This window comes from Dunckerocampus dactyliophorus, chromosome 2, assembly GCF_027744805.1.
Source record: "Dunckerocampus dactyliophorus isolate RoL2022-P2 chromosome 2, RoL_Ddac_1.1, whole genome shotgun sequence".
Taxonomy (NCBI): domain Eukaryota; kingdom Metazoa; phylum Chordata; class Actinopteri; order Syngnathiformes; family Syngnathidae; genus Dunckerocampus; species Dunckerocampus dactyliophorus.
This window is the reverse complement of record NC_072820.1, coordinates 34,508,373-34,531,543: the sequence shown is the minus strand read 5'-3', so window position 1 is coordinate 34,531,543 and position 23,171 is coordinate 34,508,373. Positions and strand designations below refer to the sequence as shown.

The 23,171-nt window shown below is 42.6% G+C and overlaps 1 protein-coding gene across 1 annotated transcript in view; it reads right to left on the bottom strand.

Annotated features, from left to right (window-relative positions):
• The window catches only part of lrp2b (low density lipoprotein receptor-related protein 2b), a 47,283-nt gene extending 25,401 nt beyond the window's left edge, over positions 1–21,882 (bottom strand). The window contains exons 1-34 of the mRNA XM_054800933.1: positions 21,810–21,882; positions 20,148–20,258; positions 19,950–20,072; positions 19,749–19,865; positions 19,512–19,622; positions 18,429–18,545; positions 18,234–18,350; positions 18,003–18,146; positions 17,042–17,158; positions 16,834–16,962; positions 16,596–16,765; positions 16,303–16,526; positions 13,510–13,716; positions 13,233–13,435; positions 13,019–13,159; positions 12,732–12,941; positions 10,260–10,452; positions 10,053–10,178; positions 9,840–9,970; positions 8,753–8,890; positions 8,395–8,673; positions 8,084–8,323; positions 6,328–6,450; positions 6,138–6,254; positions 5,666–6,043; positions 3,213–3,461; positions 2,937–3,145; positions 2,670–2,854; positions 2,370–2,598; positions 2,129–2,306; positions 1,024–1,152; positions 780–946; positions 529–672; positions 5–114 (exon numbers count right to left, since the gene is read on the bottom strand). Of these exons, the coding sequence (XP_054656908.1) occupies positions 5–114; positions 529–672; positions 780–946; positions 1,024–1,152; positions 2,129–2,306; positions 2,370–2,598; positions 2,670–2,854; positions 2,937–3,145; positions 3,213–3,461; positions 5,666–6,043; positions 6,138–6,254; positions 6,328–6,450; positions 8,084–8,323; positions 8,395–8,673; positions 8,753–8,890; positions 9,840–9,970; positions 10,053–10,178; positions 10,260–10,452; positions 12,732–12,941; positions 13,019–13,159; positions 13,233–13,435; positions 13,510–13,716; positions 16,303–16,526; positions 16,596–16,765; positions 16,834–16,962; positions 17,042–17,158; positions 18,003–18,146; positions 18,234–18,350; positions 18,429–18,545; positions 19,512–19,622; positions 19,749–19,865; positions 19,950–20,072; positions 20,148–20,258; positions 21,810–21,882 (5,639 nt within the window). The remainder of the gene's footprint in view (positions 1–4; positions 115–528; positions 673–779; positions 947–1,023; positions 1,153–2,128; positions 2,307–2,369; positions 2,599–2,669; positions 2,855–2,936; positions 3,146–3,212; positions 3,462–5,665; positions 6,044–6,137; positions 6,255–6,327; positions 6,451–8,083; positions 8,324–8,394; positions 8,674–8,752; positions 8,891–9,839; positions 9,971–10,052; positions 10,179–10,259; positions 10,453–12,731; positions 12,942–13,018; positions 13,160–13,232; positions 13,436–13,509; positions 13,717–16,302; positions 16,527–16,595; positions 16,766–16,833; positions 16,963–17,041; positions 17,159–18,002; positions 18,147–18,233; positions 18,351–18,428; positions 18,546–19,511; positions 19,623–19,748; positions 19,866–19,949; positions 20,073–20,147; positions 20,259–21,809) is intronic.
• Positions 21,883–23,171: the final 1,289 nt, after the last annotated feature.

Sequence of the window (23,171 nt, the reverse complement as noted above, 5' to 3'; positions counted from 1 at the left end):
TTACCCTCTTGCTGGATCTACGGCTAATCCGAATGGCTGTCCTACTCCCTCTGGTTTCCCTGTAGAGGTGATGATGGTCTTTCGATAGTACTGTCTTCCATCAACACGAATGACCTGAGGGAAGTGTTCAATGCACAAGATGGACACATAAACAGATGTCAAGTACAAGGAAAAGGACAAATGTGGACAAGCAAGTTAAAAACACTTACTAGAATATGTACGAGAACTGTTTACACCAAGTACCATCTACAGTAATAATGCTTTGCAAGTACCACTGTTTAGCTTGAATTTGCAGCTTGTACTCTTAATTGGCTTGTGTTTATTCAACATAAATGTTATTATATATATAATAGGTTTGAATTTGCAGAAATATTTCCTATGTACATGTCGTTAATATATAATAAAATGTATAGTTTTAAACTCTGGTGTTCCTGAGTACCAGTAGATGGAGGCCGTGTACCACAGTTTGAGAATCAATACGCTCTCAAATAAATGAGTGTCAAGTTTTTTGTCTTGGGTGGGGCTTACCTCTATGGATTTAGCCCCAAGGTTGCTATAATACAATATTCGGCTTATCCAATCAAACGCCAGACGAAAGGGCTCGCCCATGAAAGCAGATGGTGCAAACTGAGACCTGTTAGTGCCGTTGGTGTGAACTCGCCATATAGAACCCTGACGGGTAGGTCGAAAACAAAGGACATACATGATTACATAAAATGTAAAGACATTATTGTGCAAATATTCTCAGAAATAATCAATTTCTTAACACATCCACTTACTGAAGATTCAACCCAGTAAACAAACTGCTCCTGGTCATCAAACTCCATGTCCCGACCCTGATTGATGCCTGACACAGGCGCCATCGCATTGTTGGAGGTGTCGGCGGGGTCCAGAGGAACGCCGTAAATCACTGAAAGGCTCTCCACCATCAAGAAGGGAGTTTCATCTATAATTGAGCCAACGTGTGGATTCTTTTTTTTACACAATACAAGTCATAAATAACTTAAAAAAACAAACCCTTACCTTTGATACAAGTGCGTTTATCAGTATCCAGCTTCCATCCAGACTGACAGTGGCAGGTGTAGTACCTTGGCCTGAAGCCTGACAGCAGGCAGAGTTGACTGCACAGATGTTCTCTACATGGATTGATGCCTGAATACAAAAAAATGGTTTCACTTTCACACAACTTTTGCATGACACACAGATCCAATATGTAAATGTGGACCAAAGTATTTGGACACCTTAAATCATCAGAGTTTTTTGAGGAAGGCCCTTTTTGTGCTTACAAGGTCTACGCTGCGTTTTCCTCACACTACGGTGTGGACGGAGGGTCAAACAGGATGTGCACATGTTAATTGAGCGTCCAAAAAAATAGTGCCATGACAGGAAATTTCTGTTAACACGTTGACTTTGACGGCCCTAATAAAACCACATTTATTATTTTGATTTATTATGTACTTTTATTTATTGCTATTTATTAATAATATTTTATTTATTATATTATTTTTCAATACTTACTATATTGAATTTTCATATACATTCTCATTTTCAGATACATCAGACCAATACGAATAAATACAGTATTTAAATTGTCACCGATAACATTTTTGAAAACATATTTAACTGCCTCGTTCAGCAGTGTCCGAGGGCCCGAGAGCCTGCAGCTCATTTTTTATTGGAAAAATAAAATTAATTCATTATTAATGAGACATATTATTATGATTTTAGAATAATGTTCTTCGTCGCCTATTATCCATCCATACCGCTTGTCCTCACTAGAGTTAAAAGTTTAAATAAGGATGTTTTGTCCGGATAGCTTAGAATATATTGACCTACATTAGAATGGTTTTAGCATCTTTAATGCAGAAAAAAACATCAGTGGCCCACCACATCTTTATTTTTTCTGTATGCTTGGTAGAAAAGGTTTGGACACATCTCATCCAGTATTTAGTATTTTAACTTACACTGAATTGGTTTGAGTGTGTTTAATATACTTTTTTTTTTTTAATGAATGATGTCAAAATGGACCTTGTGTTCATTATTTTTTCAATATCCATTGGTATAAAAAGTCTGTTCTACAATATGTTTAATTGTTGTACATCATTCATGTTGGATTATGAAAGGTCACCTGCAGGTTGTTTAATGGGATGGTCCATAACAATGCCCATGGGCTGGTACACGCTGTTCATCAGTGTGGTGATGTTGCCACCATGGAACTTGTTAGTGCTCATCACTTTGCTGGTATAGCGCTCTGACCAGTAGACGCTGTCCTCAAAGATGGTCATGCCATGCGGGTGCTGGAGGACCTGGTGGCCACGAAAGGTGTTTTAACTTGATTTGCCTCAGAAGATCTTTTAAACTGAACGCACCATGTCGCTCGCCATGACTTGATGGCGGTTGTTCCCGTCGTAGTCGCAGTAGTCAATGTATTTGAGGTAGGCGTCTGCAAAGTAGACCCTACGTGTGGTGTAGTCCAGCGCCAGGCCGTTGGGCCAGTAAATCTTGTCACTGACAATGACTTGTCTCATGGCTCCATCCATGTCGGCCCGCTCTATCCTGGGGTTCTGACCCCAGTCCGTCCAGAACATAAAGTTGGTACTGTGAAATGTGCAGCAATGTTTAATTAACAAGCAAGCAGACAAAACATTTCCACAACCATGTGTTCTTACTAGTTACGAGGGTCTAAAACCAGGCCGCGGGGGCTTGTGACGTTTTTGGTGAGGAGCACTTTACGGAAGCGACCGTCCAGAGTGGACACTTCGATGTTCTCCATGACGGAGTCGGTCCAATAGAGGTTCCTGCCCACCCAGTCCACAGCGATGCTCTCTGGCACCATCAGACCACTAGAAAAAATCTGGAAGAGGCAACACATTGAACACTGACCATCATGACAAAACCTATTTCAGTGACAAGTGACCCACTCCACATCATCTTACTTCCTTTCTGTCAGTTCCATTTTGGTAAGCACTCCAAATCTTCTTCAGGGTGGCGTCGGCCCAATAGATCCTGGAAGTCACGCGGTCAAAGTCCACAGACACAATGTTTGAACCAGCCACCACTGGACTGATCTGTGGAGGGTTTGCATTGATCTTGTTGGCTATGACCTGGCTACGCTTGGCCACCAGAAGCACGGCTGCTAGACGGTCTAAAATGGGGCAGGAGAGGTCAATCAAATGCATTAGATGCTGCATTAGCTCCTCATTCAAGCCCACCTGTAGCTTTGCAGGTGCGTCCATCGGGCTCCAGAAGGTAACCTTCAGAGCAGTAACAGCGGAAGCTTCCTCTCTCATTGTAGCACTTCTGGCTGCAGAAACCCGGGATGAGACACTCATTGATATCATCGCAGGTCTTGGAGTCGTTGAGCAGCTGGAAACCCGGGAGACAGCTGCACTCAGCCCCGAACGGTCCTTGAATGCAGATGTGGCTGCAGCCGCCGTTGTTTAGTATGCAGTCGTCCTCGTCTTTGTGGAATGATACAACAGCCAATTAATATTACCAATGGATGTACAGTGGGTACAGTGGGATGTAATGTGGGTACAGTGGAACTTACAAAGGAGAGAGGTGATGATAACCACTGCACTATTTTTTTAAGTAATTCTACTTTATTTAATTATTGCATTATTTTTTTTATTTACATTATAAGCACCACTATATTATGCATTTTTTAAGCAAAAAATTCTGATCTTGGTATTAGGGGCACCTGTACAATTGTATTTTATCCACTACATGAGTTATTAATTAGTTAAAAATAATTTAACAAAACAATATATATAGTATACATGGAGAGGTATTAATTAATTTACCTATTATATTGTACCTCCTTTCATCATTACATACTTATTTTATTTCTTGCACTTTTTTATTATTATTAATATATATATTTTGTGTTCCTGCACTCGGGCCTGAAGGGTTCTTGCATGTAGATGTGGCTGCAGCCGCCATTGTTTAGCATACAGTCTTCCTCGTCTTTGTGGAATGATACATCAGCCAATCAGTATTAACAATCTAGCCTATTGTTAATACTGCAAGCTTTATGGGACAGTGGAACTTACAGTACAAAGGAGAGAGGTGATGATAACCACAGAACTAGGAACTAACTTACCACGACATAGTCATGGGTTCAGTACAATATAAGCTTATTTTCATATTTGTCTGTCACCTAAAACACTGTATTATAAATTATTTTGACATGGATCTTCCAGCAATACCTAAATATAAAAAAAACACTAGGCGGCAGCATTAAGTGTTCTCTGGCATCATCAAAGGGTGAGCAGTTTCACATTACTTTTTAAAAGTTTTATTTAGGTTTAACTAGAGATGTCCGATAATATTGGCCTACCAATAGTGGCATTAAAATGCAATATCGGTTTTGGGTTTTTCCCGAAAATGAAAACCAATTTTAAAAACTTCTGTATATAGGCCTATGGGCTCCTGTACGACGGAGCCGGCACGCAAATGTTGACCTCACCAAACCACGTCATGAAGCGTGTAAATAAGCCTTGGTGGCTGCAGGAACAAGCGTGCTCGCTCTGTGCCTGACTAACGTTGTTTGTGGTTTGGAGTGTCTCCGTCGGATATTTAACTTGCAATTTGCAATGACTGCAAAGCGTTGGTTATGCGAGGCGGAACCAAGACTTCCTTCAATATTTGCAATTCCCAGGATGAAAGCCATCAATCGGAAAATGAGTGTATCGCCCTTTTCTTTCGCGCAAGAGGCAGGATTCACCAAACGTGGAGTTGCTGGAGCCACGCTTTGTCATGCCCAATCGCAAGTATTTTTTAGATGTTTCACAATTTTGTACAATGTTGTTTACAGACACGTTGAGAAGCTGATTGCGGACTGTTTTAATTCCACGACAGGAGATATTTGATGTTACACATTACGGTATCGGTTGATATCAGAATCGGAATTTGAGAGTTGGACAATATCGGCATATTGGTTAGCAGCAAAAAAGCGAATATCGGACATCCCTAGTTAAAAGTGTTAACTTAAACACTATTCTAAATTATTTTGACACTGATCGTCAGGCAATACCTATAAAACACCACGAAGCTGCATTGTGAGTTAAGACTGCTACCGAAAACAATGTATTGTAAATTATTCTGACACGGGTCTTCCAGCAATACCCATACAACACCACTAGGTGACAGTATTAACCATCTCAGGCATCTTTAAAGGGTGAGTAGTTTCTAGTACTATAGTTTCATTTAGTTTTCACAGCATTAAATCTCCAAAGGGCAAGTAGTTTTACTTTGTTTTTTTAAACGTATTTTCATGTATACGTTTGGAATGTTAAAAAGTGCATTAAAACACTGTATTCTAAACTATTCTGATACTGATCTTCCAGATGTGAATATCATAATGGCCTGAAAATAAAGTAAATCATATTGTAAATGTTATATTTTGCATCAACTCATGACACAAAAGTCAGTGAGTGGAGCCCCTACGTATTCCCAAATTCGCAAGCATTTTGGAAACAAAGGCAATGAAAATTATTAGTTGAAAGCAGTGGCATCTCAAGTGTGTTTTTTATCGGCCCATAGACATACAATAGGTGAGTGTGGGGTGCCCAGCTGCCTCGTACAGTTGGGTTGAAGGCAGAGAAATGGCTGCAATTTATAATTAAAGCATTCAATTAAATATCATAAATAAAGAGTGACTTACTGCAGACAGGTGACTCGTCCGCTCCATTAGGGCAGTCTTTCTGGCCGTCGCACACTTTGTCTTGCATGATGCACACCTGGTCAGTGGGACACAACCACTGGCCGCCAGGACATTGGAATGGAGGCGTGGGACAGTTCTGCTCGTCGCTCATGTCTCGGCAGTCGTTCTCGCCGTCGCACAGCCAGTATTTTGGGATGCAAATCTTGTTAGGGCACTGGAAGTAGCTGGACCCACAGGTGACAGGAGGGCAGGAGATGTGCTCATCTGAACCGTCCTCGCAATCGGGATGGCCATCACACTCCCACTCGTCCGGGACGCAAACGCCGTCAGTTTGACACTGGAACTCGTCGTTGTGGCACAGGCCCGGGCCTCGAGTGGCTAGAGGGGCACAAACATTGTGGGATAATGAAATCTGAACTGCATGTATTGGTTCAGTAAAAAAAAACTTTCAAACATAAGTGGGTTGACTTACGACAGTTTCGCTCATCAGAATGGTCCCTACAGTCAAAGACACCGTCACAGTGATAACTGTTACTAACACACTGGTCGCCACTGGCGCAGGCAAACTCATAGGATGTGCAGGGAAACTCTATAAGACACAAAAATCCATTAGCGCCATGCAACGAAAACAAATACGTTGACAACAAATGAATTATTTCTACCGCAGTTTTTCTCATCCGATCCATCCAAGCAGTCCTGGTCGCCATCGCACACGTACGAGTTGTGTATGCAACGGTGGTCGGGACACAGGAAGTAGGCAGGCGAACAGGTGGTGATGGTGGAATCTGAGGACAGAATAGGTTGATACATCACAGCATATTGTAGCTACCGTCCTACATGGAGGATGAGTGCTATGAAATGGCGTGACATTATTGCCTGCATTATTATTGCCTGTGTGTCTGTTTTCTACCACCTACAGTATTTGAATGATCTGAAATCACAATGCTGTTAGGTGCAGTTCAAACATTTTGCATTTAGAGTGTTGTACTGTAAATAGGGATGTCCCGATCCGTTCTTCAGAATCGGGATGGGCTGCTGATCCGCTGTATTGATGAAGGTCGGATAATATCGGCTTCCGCCGCGAGATTGGTCGGATCCGGTTGTCGTATCACGTTCATAACTCTGAGCCACACTCCAACATGGTAGATGCAGTAATGCGCCTCAAAGATGGTTGCCACTCAACTCGCTTCACCCGCGAGAAGAGGAAAACACAACACCACCATGCAGACATGTCTGCGGTGTACCGTGGTGAAGCTAGTTTCACGTTGGACGTTGGATATTCGGCTCCGTAGCTACAGCGGTAGTTCCCTCTCACTGTGCCAGGACTGCAGCTTCATAGTATTGGGAGCTCACACGGGAAGTGATCCTCTATACGCTGGTTGCTTATGATATAGGGACCGCACAAACACTACGAAACACGTCGTAAGGCGGTGAAAAATCTTGGAAACTCCTCTCTTACGGAGCGTGAATGTAAGCTAGCGGGGTTCACTTAGTTTAGCTAGTGCAGCTGTGTGTGTGTGCGTCTCGGGCTGGATGAGTACAATTTCACCGTGTTGTGTTTTACTGCTTTAATGTAAGAACCATTCTACACTGCCCACTGATGGCGTGCAGTTTCTGAGTGAAAAAAGACGAGGGGCACGTTTATTCTTGCACCCAGCGCGTCTCAACCGTCAATTGCAATTCTCAACACACACTACACATTCCGGCCTTCAAAATAAGAGCGCTCTTTGTCACATTTGTCTAATTGTGTAAACAAAATAATGGTGTTGTGATTGGAATTACATCTGCGACGACATCTTCCTTAATCACAAGCACGGGCATTGCAGCTTGTTGAAGATTTTGTAGCAATATGTGCTGAGGCTGACATCCCATTAGAAAAGTTAGCTAAGCTACATCCATTTCTCAATGACTGGACAAAATGGGCCAATGATGTTGCATCAATAAATGTAAAGATTTTTGCATTTCATTCATGGACATTTTATTCAGTAACCCAAATAGCACACTCACTAAACTGGTAAAATAAGTGGAAAAGGTAAAAAACTCAATTCTAAAAAATATTGTTGGTTACAATATTGTTTGTCATGCTGAGTAATAAAAAAGTAAATTCTGTTTCATTACCATATCCAATTCCACAAATTCATGTTTGTAACAAAAGCTTATTACTATTAAAACAAACAAACAAACAAAAAAAAACGATCGGTACCGGATCGGTACGATCGGCAAATGGGATCTGCAAATGGGATCGGAAGCCAAAAAATGTGGATCGGGACATCCCTTATTGTAAAATAACAATGTGAGTGCTTGCCATTTTAAACATTCATTCCTCGAGAAGATATATTAAAATAGTTGCTGAAATGTGATGGAGAATAATCTGCTGCCTCTCTTGCTTTCTTATGCTTGGGCTTGATGGGAACTTACTGCAGTTGTGCTCATCAGAGCCGTCTCCACAGTCGTTGTCGCCGTCGCACAACCACGCACTGGAAATGCATCTGTTGTTATCGCAGGTGAATGAATGAGACGAACAGGTGGTGGGCACTCGAGTGGGACAGTTTATTTCATCCGAGCCGTCGCCACAGTCGTCTGTGCCATCACAGTGCCACCAGGACATGATGCAATGCTTGTTGTTGCAGGTGAAGGCACTGGGAGAGCAGGTTGCTCCTGGATGTTGGGAAGCAAAAATATATGTACCATGCAGCTTTTACCATATTAAGGTTGCTGTGTTCCTGCACCTGTGTCTGTGCAGTTGGCCTCATCAGACTTATCCACGCAGTCCAAATAGCCATCGCAGAAGTAAGAGTTGGATATGCATCGCCCCTCGTCACACTCAGAGGCGTAGTCGCCGCAGTTGTTATCCGGTGGCGGAACGCTGTCGTCCTTGACGCAGTCCATCTGGTTGATCTGCAGCTTCATGCCGTACGGACAGCCACACACGCGGCTGTAGGACGGAGTCGGGAAGCAGAAGTGACTGCAGCGCCCGTTTGCCACGGCATTGCAGCGACTATTGATATCTAACAGTATAAAAGTGACACGGCAGTCAGCAGGTGTTTATTGTAGGAAAGTCACAGACATCACTTCATGTGAACTTACTACTATAGAGGTCGGCTGTGTAGGCCTTGACCTTCCAAATTCCGTTGATTCCTTGTCTGATCATCATGTTACCTCCTCCATCCCTCTTCCTCAGCTCAAATATTGCTCTGGTCCGTGTATCGACGACGTACAGGTAGTCTACAGGACACAAATACATGGTTTTAATGTGCTCTTGCGCTCTGAAAAACCAAAGCTTGTTTGGTTAAATTGTATGACGACATCAAATAAACTCCCTGACCACAACATTAGTTTGTTTTTTAAATTGAATTACAGCCAGTATCCAACCAGAAATTAACTTACTGCGTGTACAATTAATTAACTCATTAATTAACACATTAATTCTTACTTATAAAACACCACTAGGTGACAATCTCAGGTGTCTTGCTTTGAGAATCATTATGCTTTATGGCATCAAATAAATGTGTATATATATATATATATATATATATATATATATATATTTAAAAATATATATACATAATATATATTCTTATGGAGAGGTATTGAATTTAATATCAATTTTTTTTATTTAAATTGTTTTTATTTAAATTCAATTTATGTTCATTTCCATTTTATTTCCATTATAAGCACCATTATGTTATGCATTTTTGTGTATTTGTACATAGACTGAAAAAAAAATCTGATTTTGGCATCAGAACACACGCACAATTGTTTTTAGTCCACTACATGAGTTATTAATTTGTTAAAAATAAATTTAAAATATATACTCTATATATAGAGATGTATTAATTGCACAATTTATCTATTGTATTGTATTTAACTTAATCATTACAAACTTATTTGATTTCCTGTACTTTTCTTATGCACGTAGATATTAACATATATTTGTAATACTTTTTTCTACACCATAAATCAATTCTGATACTGATTTAACATCATATTGCGAGTTTCTAATGTTTGCCACTTAGCTACATGAGAAAGGCAAAATATAATTGCAGTAATAATTCTCATTACTATGTTTGTAAAGGCAGAATTTCTGACACAGCTCTTGAAGCTCTTGTTTGAGCATGTACAGGTGTTCCTAATGTTTTGTCCATTTAGTATACACTTCAGTAATAAGACAGACCTGAATAAACAGTCAGTGAATACGGTTGTGTGATCTGTCCAATATTGCTGAAGGTCTGTCTGTTGTTGCCTTGAATGTCAATGTGTCCAATCTGGTCCAAGAGGGAGTCGACCCAATACAAGCGGTCCTGTCTGTTGCAGGCACACAAAAACGTCATTATAAACATTTGCTTCTTGTGGACAATGACTAATATTGCATTATACTACATCTCACAAATAGTCAAGAGCAAGTCCATATGGCCACCCAAGTGTTGTGTTGACCAAAGGAACTCCATTGCTGCCATCAGAGTAAGCTCTCATGATCACCGCTGGGCGATACGTGTCGGACCAAAACAAGTAGCTACACACACAGAAACAAGAACATATCATATTTTTAAAAACGTACGAGGACCTCAACTAGTAGCTCCAAGTGAAGACTCACCCGGCACCGGGATGCACTGCAAGTCCCTTTGGGGTCCTTAATCCGGTGACAACGTCTTTCATGGACTTGTCTGTGATTCTGAAGGCCACCACTGTCTTGAAGGAGTTAGAGGTCCAGAACAAAACTTTGGAAGTCCAGTCATAGGCCATAGCATCAATTGATCCAACCCTGTAGCCTGTCAAAATCTGTTGAACTGAGAGGAGAATGAAACAATATTTTAGGACTATCCAGTGTCAGTTAGGTGGGACACAATTTGGAATATAAAAATATTAATACCACAAATAATCCAATTTACCACGTCTTGGCATTGTGGTGTTGTGGCACGACCCCAGGATGCGAGAGAAGAGAACCCAACGTGCGGGTAAAAGTTTTTTAATATTTAAAGCTGCAGCGGCAGGAATCCACACGACAATGCTCCAACAAACAAAGGAGCACGAGAGAGAACTAAATACAAGCGTAACTCAAATTGGCAGATAGTGCAATTGAACAGGAAGTACTGCAAAATAAAGGCATCAAACAGGAAATAAGGCATAAAAAGGGAACAGAAATGGCAGTACCCCCCCCCGACCGGGACGCAGAGCTTGGCACGCTGGCAAGACTCTTCCGGGAGTCAGCTGGGAAGGCAAGCATAGAGAAACCGACGGGACCCCAGTGGGGGACGGCCGGAACGGCATGAGAGGCGGAGACTGGAGTTGGACAGCTGCAAGTCATGCGTCACTGATGCATGTGAGCAGGAGAGCAGCCGTGAAGCGGGTGTAAGACCTGAAGGAGGCTGGCGTGAAGCCTATACAGGTGCTGGAGGCCGCTTGTCTTCAGCCTGATGAGGAGCAGAAGGAGGCAACGTCTCGGCCAGACACGAAGCGGAGAGAAGCAACGTCTCGGCCAGACACGAAGCGGAGGGAAGCAACGTCTCAGCCAGACGCTGAGTGGAAAGAGATGACGTCTCGTCCACATGACGTGACGGTGAAGAAGCAGCACAAGGAGCCGACACTGCTTTCTGGGCTGCTGCAGTGGGCTGTACGTCCTGACTTGCAGGAACAGAAGCGAGCTGTGTGTTTTGGCCAGCAGGCGGAAGAATGAACTGCGCCACCTGGGGTGCGGAAGGAGGAGCGGGCTGTGAGTCTTAGTTAGCAGGAGGAAGAAGGAACTGCACCTCCTGGCTTGCAGAAGGAGGTGCAGGCTGTGAGTCTTGGCCAGCAGGAGTGAACCCTTGCGTCTTGATTCGCAGGTGCAGGAGTGAGCTGTGCTTCTTGGCATTCGGGACGGGGAGTGGACTGTGCTTCCACAGTCGCACAGCAGACCCCCTCCACCGACCCCCTCCACAGGCGCCAGTTGCACAGCTACTGACACTAGCCCCCACTTCCAAAGGTGGTTCCCAGACGTCGTCCACTGCGGGTGAAAGGGGGCCTGGAGGAAGGTTAGTGATTCCTCCTGCTCCAACCCCCTGGCCGGAGGAACTGGTGGCTTTGGGGGGAGGGGTAAGAAGCTTGAAGTGGCTTGGTGAAGAATGGGGGGAGGCGCGCTTCAGACCGCGTGGAGCAGGCACGGGGCGAGTCTGAAGTTTCTTGAGACAAGGCGCAGGAGTGGGAGGAGAACTGACCTCTTGATGCTGCGTGGGAAGCCGCAGGGGAACTAAAGAGGACAGCTTGAGCTCGGAGCATCGTGGTGCGGGAATTGGAACACGGCTCTCTTGCCGTTGCACTGGAAGCAAGGCGGGAGAGGACGAGGGCAGCGGCGGAGAGGAACGGGAGGGGAATGTGTGCTGCACTCCTCATCGTGTTGCACCAGAGGCAACGGTGGAGGACAGCTTGAGTTTGGCGTGCTGGCGTCATCCCCTCGGTTTGGTTTGTCCATGGGGGGCCCTGGATACACCCACGCCATTGGGATGAGCGTGCCGTCTAGCCCCCAAACCATATCCTCCAACTCCTCCGGGGTAAACCTAGCACACTCCTCCTCACCATCGCCTTAAAGACCTGCACCATTTCCACGAGGTCGCCTTCGTCTGGTTAGCGCATTCTGTCACATGTTGGCGTGGTGGTAATACTGGCGAGAACCCCAAGATGCAGAGATGATGACCAAAAGTAGGTAAATGTATACAGTGCGGCGGCCGGAATCCACACAAGAGCAATACACAACAATGTTCAAACAAACGAGGGAGAGCGAGGCAGAACTAAATACAAGCGTAAATTGGCAGCAGTTGCGATTGAAACAGGAAAAGCAAAGCATAAAAAAACACTTACAATTGCAAAACAGCAAGTACTACAAAATAAAGGCATCAAACAGGAACTAAGGCATAAAAAGGGAACAAATGAGCTGTCACGCAGGCAATGACGCAGATTGTGACACAATTAACACCACTTTTTAATTACCTGCAGTCTCCTATAGTAGCCGGTTGCGTGGTCTATAAATGCAAATAACCGCCGGGGTGTCTATTTACGGTAATAGTGATCATTTCAACAGATCAACACTCACCTGTGCCATTGAGGTTGGACTTATAGACAAGGCCTTTTGACCTGTCATTGTAGAAAATCACCTCCTCTTGGCCATCAAACTCCACAGCAGAGCCAGAAAAAGACGAGGCGAGCCCTGTGAGGGGCAGGGTGACGTCTTCTTGGAGGGAGATGGTGAGCGGGATCCCTCGCAGGGCCAGAGAGGTGGCAACCAACAAGTAGTGCTTTATCTCTGTTTAAAAAGCAAGAGATTATTAGTGTACTGCCAAAACATTCTTTAGAAATATAGAAAAAAAGTGCAGTACTCACTGAAACAAGTGTGAAGGTCTGACTGCAGGTCGTAACCGTGGCGACACTTGCAGCGGTATCCCAAACCATCATTGTCCGTGCGGTGGCTCAGGACACAAATGTGCTGACAGCCACCGTTGTGTCTTCCGCAAGGGTTCATCACTGGATGACAAGGTTGACTTAGTTAAGATCACTGTACTGTCCACTCCTACACTTTGGGGGTTCATGTCCTTACCAATGGGCTGCAGGATAGAGTGAGAGACAACAACATGGCCTGGTCGCTTGGCGGTACGATAGAGGAGCACCGGGCTGCTGCCGTTGAAGCGGTTGGCTCTCACCAACCCCATCTTGGTCCAATCCGTGAAGAACACGTGGTTCTCGAATACAGCCATTCCGAAAGGATGTGGAGACTGGGTTGCACCGTTGAGGACTACTTTCCTACACGAAACACCACAAAATGGTCCGTCAAAAACAGCAAATGATGAATGTCCATACAAGAAATAAGCATTTACCTGTCCAAACCATGATAAGTGACGGTTTCCACTGTGTCAAAGTGGCTGTCAGACCAGTAGACCCTCTTTGTGACTATATCTACGCTAATTCCAGTTGGAGTGCCCAGCCTGGTCTTCACCAGGTCCACACGGTTGCTGCCGTCCATGAAAGCCCGTTCGAGCTTCATGTTCTCATTGCTAATGCCCTTGTCGGTGAAGAACATGTAACTGCAAACACAGAAACAAAGTAAATAGAAATATAGAGCAACTGTGCACCAGAGACGTGGAACTGTTAGCGGTTAGCATGCGCCCATGCGGCCATACTACCTTCCGAGGGAGTTTTCACATGTTATTGCTATGACTGTGTGCATCCCCCCCTCAGCGGTCGCTGCTGCAGCTATAGAGCAGATCCACACCATCGTCTCTCAACTTCAGAACCAGCACCCCCAATCCCTCCTCCTCATCTATGGTGACTTCAATCATGCTTCCCTGTCCTCTGCTCTTCCCACCTTCACCCAGTATGTCAAATGCCACACTAGAGACAATAAAACTTTGGACCTGCTTTATGCAAACATCAAGGATGCATACACCTCATCCCCACTGCCCCCGCTGGGTCGTTCTGATCACAACCTCGTCCATCTCTCCAGTCGTGAATAGACAACCCCCTGTGAAGAGGCCTGTGAAGCAGTGGTCTGAGGAGAGCAGTGCTAGGCTCAGAGACTGCTTCCAGACAACAGACTGGGAAGCGCTCTGTAGTCCCTATGGCAGTGACATTGACAGTATGACGCACTGCATCACAGACTATATCAACTTCTGTGTGGAGAACACTGTGCCCTCCAAGTTGGTGCGGTGTTTTCCCAACAACAAACCCTGGGTGACCTCTGAGATTAAGGCCCTGCTGAATCTGGGCAGATGAACTCAATCTGTTTTTCAACAGATTTAGTATGCCCACCCTCCCTCCCCTACCAACTCACCACTCTTCACCCCCACATCCCCATCCCAGCCATCCTCTACCCCCCTCTCCATAACTGATGATCAGGTGAGGAGTCAGCTGAAGAAGATCAAGGCAAGGAAGGCCCCGGGACCAGACGGCATCAGCCCTAGAATCCTCAAGGACTGTGCCGACCAGCTCTGTGGAGTTCTCAGGCACTTGTTCAATCTCAGCCTGAGCCTGGAGAAAGTCCCGGCCCTGTGGAAGACCTCCTGTGTGGTCCCGATACCAAAGACACCGCGTCCCAAGGAGCCTAACCACTTCAGGCCTGTAGCCTTGACCTCTCACCCGATGAAGACCATGGAGAGGATTATCCTGCAGCCTGTTTCAGAGGGGAACGATCTGGAATACAGGACGGTCATCAGGTACTTTGTCAGCTGGAGTGATCTTAACCAGCTGCAACTCAACACCAGCAAGACAAAGGAGATGATCATTAACTTCCAGAGGAAAACATCTCACTTCACACCGGTGAACATCCAGGGAGCGGACATAGAGTTGGTAGACAGCTACAAATTCCTGGGTGTTTACCTTAACAACAAACTGGACTGGTCCGTCAACACCCACGCTCTCTACAAGAAGGGCCAGAGTCGCCTCCACCTGCTGAGGAGACTGAGGTCCTTTGGTGTGTGCAGGACTCTCTTACGGACCTTTTATGACTCTATGGTGGCCTCAGCCATCTTCTATGCTGTGGGCTGCTGGAGAGGGGGCAGCACGGACAGGGGCAGGAGAAGGATCAATAGACTGATCAGGAGAGCGAGCTCTGTCCTGGACGGTCCTCTGGACTCCGTGGAGGAAGTGGGGGAGAGAAAGATGTTGGCTAAGCTGACATCCATCATGGACAACACCTCTCACCCGCTACATGACACTGTGGGTTCCCTTAGCAGCTCCTTCAGCAGCAGACTGTTACCCCCACGGTGTAAGAAGGAGAGGTTCCGCAGGTCCTTCATACCGACCGCTGTCAGGCTCTACAACACCTGCACCACCTGAACCATGTTGTAGTCAATATGTATTCTTTACACTGTATTCTTTACTTGCGTATCTTGCTTGCTTGCTGCTGTAACAAGTGAATTTCCCCGCTGTGGGATAAATAAAGTACAAATACAAATACAATACAAATAGTTCAAAGTGCCATTCTGGACATACAGCATAAAATCACAGGCAGCAACACAATCTCATTAAATTTGCTTATAAAAACAAGAATGCTTAGTTTTGCTTGGCAGATGAAATGCAATGCAGGCGTTTCTAATATGTTGCCCCTAACGCTGCCCAATGAAAAGTGTATGTCTCCAAATACGCGTTTTGTTATTATTAATATTATTGTTATTAATTTTTAAAAAACATGAAAGAAAATTAAATTGTGATAAAATACATTAGAAATTGAGCATTAAATCAGAAAATTAAACTAAATCCAATTATAACTTTAAATTAATTTAAATTAAACTACAAAAGGATAATTATATCAAAATATGTATTAAAATAAAATAATTACATCTGAAATTTAACTTAATTTAAATATGATTAGAAAAAGATGATTAGATCTGAAAAATGTATTAAAATAAAATTATTAAAATCTGAATATGTAATTAAGATAAAGTTAAACAAATCAGAAACTTAAAATAAATAAAAGAGAACAAGCATTAAGTCAGATTAAATCTAATTAGAAAAAAATGTGATTTAAACAAAAAGTAAATGTCTGTATATTTTCTTCTGTATGAATTACACGGCACAAAGAACCTTGTTTGTTTGTGTTGCAGCATAAAAGCTGAAATGAGTGACATTTAAACAGATACAGTGTGTGCAGGAGAATGACAATTTAAACCCACCCTACTGTTGGGTCCAGGACCAGGCCATGAGGACTCTGCAGGTTCTCAGCAACCAGGGTGACTCGATTCCCTCCTTCAAAGTCACACACATCAATGCGCTCCACCATGGCTTCCAACACATACAATTTGAAGTTGATCCAGTCCACCGCCAAGTTCTGCACATTCTGGACTGCAGTGGTCAGAACCTCCCGAATGTTACCTCCATTATAGTTGGCAGAATACACCTGGAAAATACAAGACAGGGTTTTAAATTATGTTTGTATGTGAAGGTGGACATTACAGTCCTAGCTGACCTTTTTGGTGTGTGTGTCACTCCAAAAGACGGTCTGACTGTGCCTGTGGTACGCTACACCGACAGCGGAACCTTTTCCCTGAGCAGGCACCAGAGTTTGGACGTAGTGGCCGTGGATGTCGGCCATCATCACCTCTCCTCCGTCTGTGTAAATGAGCTGCGGCATTCCATCTGGAAAACAAGTTGTGGATGAGAATGGAGATGATGTGTCTGAAATGACAATGAAAATACCTCAGTACCTGACACACTGGCCTTGCAGATGTGACCCTGCTCCAGCAAGTAGCCATCGGCACAGCTGCAATGATGCGTCCCCGGCCGGTCTTCGCATTGCTGGTCACATATGCCCCAGATTTGACAATCATTGTAGTCTAAATGCGAAGACGTGCAATTACTGTTATTTCCCTATGCCATAAGAATGCATCAGTGATTCATTGCGTTTCCACCCACCTACACAGGAGCGACTGTCATTGCCTACAATGAAACCATCAGGGCAGTAGCAGGTGCCCCCCTGTGGAGACACATGGCATAGATACTCGCAGCTCAAGGCTGAGCAGCGTTCCAGGCCTGCGAGCAATAATAATAAAAATCCATTTTACTGACTCAATCGTTTCCAGTTTAATGCCTCTAATCTCAGCAAAAGGTGTCATTATCATTTTTGTAAGTGCTTTTACGGCTATCATGCACCGAATTTGGAGGCGATTAGTGGACCTACTCTGAGAAAAAGGTTAATGTTAAACCAAGTGTGTGTCAGTGAGAGTTGAGATAAAGAAGACTTCAGTAGCTACTGTAAAAATGTACTGTGTATGACTTGACAACCCTTGAACCTTCATTTAGAGCCCAATGAAAGTTTGGGACAGTTACAGTACATGCCGTGCTATTCAACCGGCGTCTCCAGGGCCAAATCTGACCTCTGAATGACATCAAAACTAGTGAGCGACTAACATTTTTGCAACAGATGGCTAAAAACGCACGCTCTTGTCATACGCAGTATGTTTTTGCAGTAGGTCCTTAAAAGCAGCATAGCAATCCTGCAATCCTGCTGACTAAGTATCATTTTTTAAGGATTCTTTAACATTGCAAGATAGGGCCATTTTAAGGATTTGTGCATAAAACTCCGCGAAAAATGGTCCGAGCATTTGGGAAAAAAAATACAGGACTATTTTCCAACAAGTTACACAAAACATGCAACTGATCCAAAAAATGTAGGATTATTATTTTGGTGTGAATCACAATTCTCGGGGGGAAGTGGTGCTTCTCTAGTTTTTTTATGCACTAGGTTGACAAAGATTTTCGCAAAGGGCCTTTAAAAAAAGAATAGAACTCGTACCACAGTTTGAAAAGCAGTGTTTCCTTGCAGTCAGGTGTACCTAATGAAGTGTCTGAAGAGTGCTTCATCTTGATCACTTACTGCAGGTCTGCTGAGCAGTGGAGTTGGTCTCATCAGTTCCACCAGGACAGTCCGGTTTGTCATCACACACTTTTCCCACTGGTATACAAGCTGGTGAACCCGGGCAGCCCCACTCGCCAGGGTAACAATCTCGGGAGTCACTGTCTGCAACATCATTCATTATTAGGTTACAATGGAGAAAAAAAAAAAAAAACAATAGGAAATCCAACTCCAATCCCCAAGTGTTCTCACCACAGCCTTTTTCATCACTGTAGTCTCCGCAGTCATTAAAGTGGTCACACACCCAACGCTGGGGAATACAACGGCCGCTCGAACACGTGAACTCATCGCCGCTACAGCTTTGGTATACTGCAGGAGAATCGTATAGGAGTCACATGGAAGCAGTCTGATGTCCACAACCAGTGGACCAATCTGTTTTCATCTTACCGCAGCCTTGCTCATCACTGTTGTCCCCACAGTCGTCCCAGTGGTCGCACACGAACGGATTGGGTATGCAGAAGCCATTGGCACACTGATACTGGTGGATGGGGCAATGCTTGGTGGCTGAAAATCAAAACACAGAGGAGTCATGAATAAAAAGGAGGTCACAATAATGTCGGTTAGTTTGCAGTGGTATTGTACTGTATATGCACACTGAGAGGTGTTTCCAATATTTTTGCATCAGAAACCACTGTAAATTACAACAACAAACATGTTAAATACTTATCTGACTGTTTCAATCGAAACTAAGCACTACAATTGTTGTAAAAGTAACTAATGCTGTAGCGGTCACATTTTATATGCGTACAGTATTTTAAAACAAATACCTAAAAGCTTTCTTTGTACTGCCGGTTCTTGGAAACAAACAGGTGATCCTTTTTTTAACAACTCTCACGTTTGCGTGTAACTTCCGTCTTTCTTTACGTGGACGATTCTGCCTAAACTACCCACCCAATTTACACCAAACGTTTGGAAGACGGCAGCTATGTCTTCCATCCCTCCATCCATTTTCTATGCCGCTTCATCCTCATTAGGGTCGCGGGGGCATGCTGGAGCCTATCCCAGCTGACTTCGTGCGACAGGCGGTGTACACCCTGGACTGGTCGCCAGCCAATGGCAGGGCACATATAGACAAACAAGCATTCACACTCACATTCATACCTATGGGCAATTTAGAGTCTCCAATTAACCTAACATGCATGTTTTTGGAATGTGGGAGGAAACCGGAGTACCCGGAGAAAACCCACGCACGCACGGGGAGAACATGCAAACTCCACACAGAAATGCCCAAGGGAGAATCGAACCCAGGTCTTCCCAATCTCCAGACTGTTGCTATGTCTTCTCCTTCAGTTAATTTGGTGGTATTCAATACCTGTTATAAAGAACACATTACCGCCGCCTACAGGATTGCAATGGGACAACTTTTCACCAGTTCTGTACTGTGCTGTGCTAGTCGCAGGAAAGTGGAATGTAATACTCTCATACTTTTATATCTGTGCTCTTGCTGTGATTATGTAATTCTTTACTCACTGCAGTTAAACTCATCCGAGCCATCTCTGCAGTCCTGCAGTCCATTGCAATGCTGAGAGTGGTTGTAGCATGCACCGTTGGCGCACGTCTTCTCAGTGCACTGTGGATAGTCTGCAAAATAAATATATCATTCAATGCACAGAAAATTCACTAAATCATAATAAATCATTCATTTGAATTAGTGAAAAAATACATAGAAATATAAAATCATGGAACGGTCTCCCAATTAAAACTTACTGCAGTTGTTTTCGTCAGAGTTGTCCACACAGTCTTTCACATGGTCACATTTGTATTTACCAGGGATGCACTGGCCCTCCTGGCAGGTGAACTTGTCCGGGCTGCATGTTCGACCGCCTGTTTGATTCCGAAATAGAGAAGTCAGACTTTAATTCTCTTTCACTCCATAAGGTCACGACCTCCTTCACTTAGGCTGTGTACCGCATGTTCTTTGTTCGTCTGAGCCGTCCTTGCAGTCTTCCTCCCCGTCGCAGACAAAACCCAAATCGATGCATTCGCCGCTTGTCACGCATTTAAACTGCTGTGAGCTGCATGACGAAGGAGCTGTTGAGAGCAGAAATATGATTGATTTGACTCAACGGTGCTCTTTTTTTTTCTGCACAATTAAAAAATACTCACGACAGTTGAGCTCGTCTGAATCATCGGTGCAGTCTTTAGTTCCATCACACCTCCAGGCTATGTTTATACATTGTCCACTGGTGCACTGAAACTCCCCACTTCCACAGCTCCCTGCAGGAGAACACACATTTTAATGTAGTTCATTTAACATTTATAACTCCAACTCTTTACAAAAAATGCTACAATTACACGCAGGACTGTTGAAAGGGTTTCTGACCGCTGTTTATGGCCGCTTGTTTACAACAGTGCTTTATGATGGAAGTGGTTATTTCCTCCCTGAAAACATGTGATTTGGATAGTTAATTCTTCACCGGGAATGAGCAGCCCATCTTATGACCCATGTGTGCCGGTCATCCCCAAATAGATCATTCAGACTGAATCAGCAAACTGTAAACTCAGTATGTGTACTTTGGATCTGTAGCGACAATACGAACGCAACGCGTCAACAACAACCATCTTTTTATATGACAAAGATGTCCTGTTTGGAATTTGCTTACAATTAATATAAAAAAAAACTTGTATCAAACAAGGTGCATAAATAAATAAAACAAACTTAAGAATCAATGCATTCATTAACATGACAAGAATGAATGCTTTTTTCTTTAAATAAGGCTATTAACGTTAGAAAGTAATAAAAATGACAATATTTGTAGTGCAACGTGAAGTCAGATTTTTTTTTTATTTTTTTTTTATGTATTAAAGAGAACTACTCATTCTAAAGTCCCTGGAAATGTCACAAATGACAAGAAAACAAGACAAAAAAAAATCATAAATACTAATTAAAAGGAACAATATACAAATATTGTTGACATAAAGTCATATTTAGATATGTTGTAAAAAATAATGTTTGTTTTTAATGAGAAAATAAATACAGATGAAAAATGTGCGTAAAAAATGTTTCATATTGTTTGACACAGTTAAACAATATCAAATAGAGTATACCGTATACAGTGTACTGTATACTCAAGACATTTTACAGAAAATAGATAAGTAAATATGCATTTGAAAATATTAATATTTTAAGCCATTAATAAATTCATAAATGTGTGTTAAACATTCAAAGACATAAATATACACCATGTAAAAATAAAAAAAAGTTTCATTTTTTTATTTTCAAAAAAATTTCATGTTGTAGAAAAAATTAAATAGTATATAAAAACACTTTTATGACATCATTTTATTTCTTTTTAGAAAATCTAAACACAATTATTGACTTTTTCAATATTTTTCTGATACAAATTGTGTTTAACAAATTGTCACAAAAAATCGTGACATTTTAAAAATATTTTTCTGACACAAATTATATATGTATAGAATTTGTGTCAGAAAAATAACTTTTATTTATTTATTTTTTTAGCTTATACAAAAAAAACATACAGTATGTACTTTTCTAAAATAAAAAACTTTTTTGTTTCTTTACTTTATTTGCCTTTTATTTAACCTACAAATGTGTCAGATCATTTTGCCTGACCCTTTATAGACCCTTTTTTAAAAATTTTTTATTTTTTTGGGGGCATCAGCCTTCCTAAAGCACCAAATGATGAAAAGATTGCATGTGAAATCGGAATATTTTACTGTGGAGATGACATTATTTTTTAACCTATGTTATTTATCGTACTTATTTTACACCGACTATGATACTATATTGCATTGATCACTTACCCTGAGCTTCAGTGTGACTTCCATGAAGCAAAAGAAGAAGCGACAGAAGTTGAAGAAGACCTGGGAGGTCCATCACTGGTTAAATCCTCAACCTTTCCTCTCAATGCTCTTGAACTTCACTTTTCAGAAGAAAACCATGCTAAATGTCCTCTAACATGTACGATAGAGAGGCTCTATAAGATGCAGGTAGATGTACTGTGGGCCACAGCGAGCAGCAGCAAACCAATAATACCCTCTTGGAGTAATACAGCTTTTTATGGCTTGCTCCTTTACATAAACTTCATCTAAGATTAACTTTTACCTGTTGCCATGTTGTCTGCATCAGCAAAAAAAGAAGCCATGCAGTGTTTTTTCCTGCGTGTACCACTGACGGTCTCTTTGCTTAGGTTTTGTCATTGAAAACCAATGTCAAAATCAGCAGTTTATGTTTGCATGATGTAGAAGTGCGCCTTATTTGGCTACACGAAAGGAACAAAACATTAGGAACACCTCGGGGTGATGCAGCATAGCTCCACACAACAACAATAATACATTGTTGTATAAATTCCACAAAATACAGCATTATTATCGTAGTATGGCTCTTGACAGTCACAATTTAGAGTCGTAAGTTTCTCTTAAGGCTTGAATGACTGTTTAATACTGTTTTGGTTACTATTGTACATTTGTTATGTTAAAACAATACAATTCCCATTAACCTCTTGGTGCCTCATTTTAAATCCATTCATAACCAAACTACTGACACTACTGACACCTTCCATGTGTATTTTATAGCCTTGTTATGCTTCACTCCAAAGCACAAAGGTATATTGCATCGTCTTCTTCTTTTGTTGGTGTCAATGTTGTTTCTACACCACAAAATCTCGGTAATGACACACTATATAATCTATCGTAACATTTTTATTATGTTTTCATTTAGGTGTTTTGGAGGCTCACTTCAATCCAAATACAAAAGGTCCAATTACAGTACATGATAACACCCCCCCCCAAAAGCATGTCAATTATTGCTGCTGTGGAACGTTGTCGCCCTCCAGTGGCCTGATAAAGCACTGCAGTTAAAACAGGGTGTCCAAAGTGGTCATTTGGGTGTACGCGAAGTCAGCTGGGATAGGCTCCAGCATGCCCACGCGACCCTAATGAGGAGAAGTGGTATAGAAAATGGATGGATGGATGGACTGTTTTTTAATTGGCAGGCGGCACATTGTAAAAATACAATTTATCAACAAAACAAACAAATAAAAACAATTGGCAGCAAAAATGAAAAAAAAATCATCAGTAATTTTACAAGCTTAAAGTCAAAACATTAAGAGAAAAAAGTTGCAATTTCACCAGAAAAATACTTTTTACGAGTAACGTCGTAATATT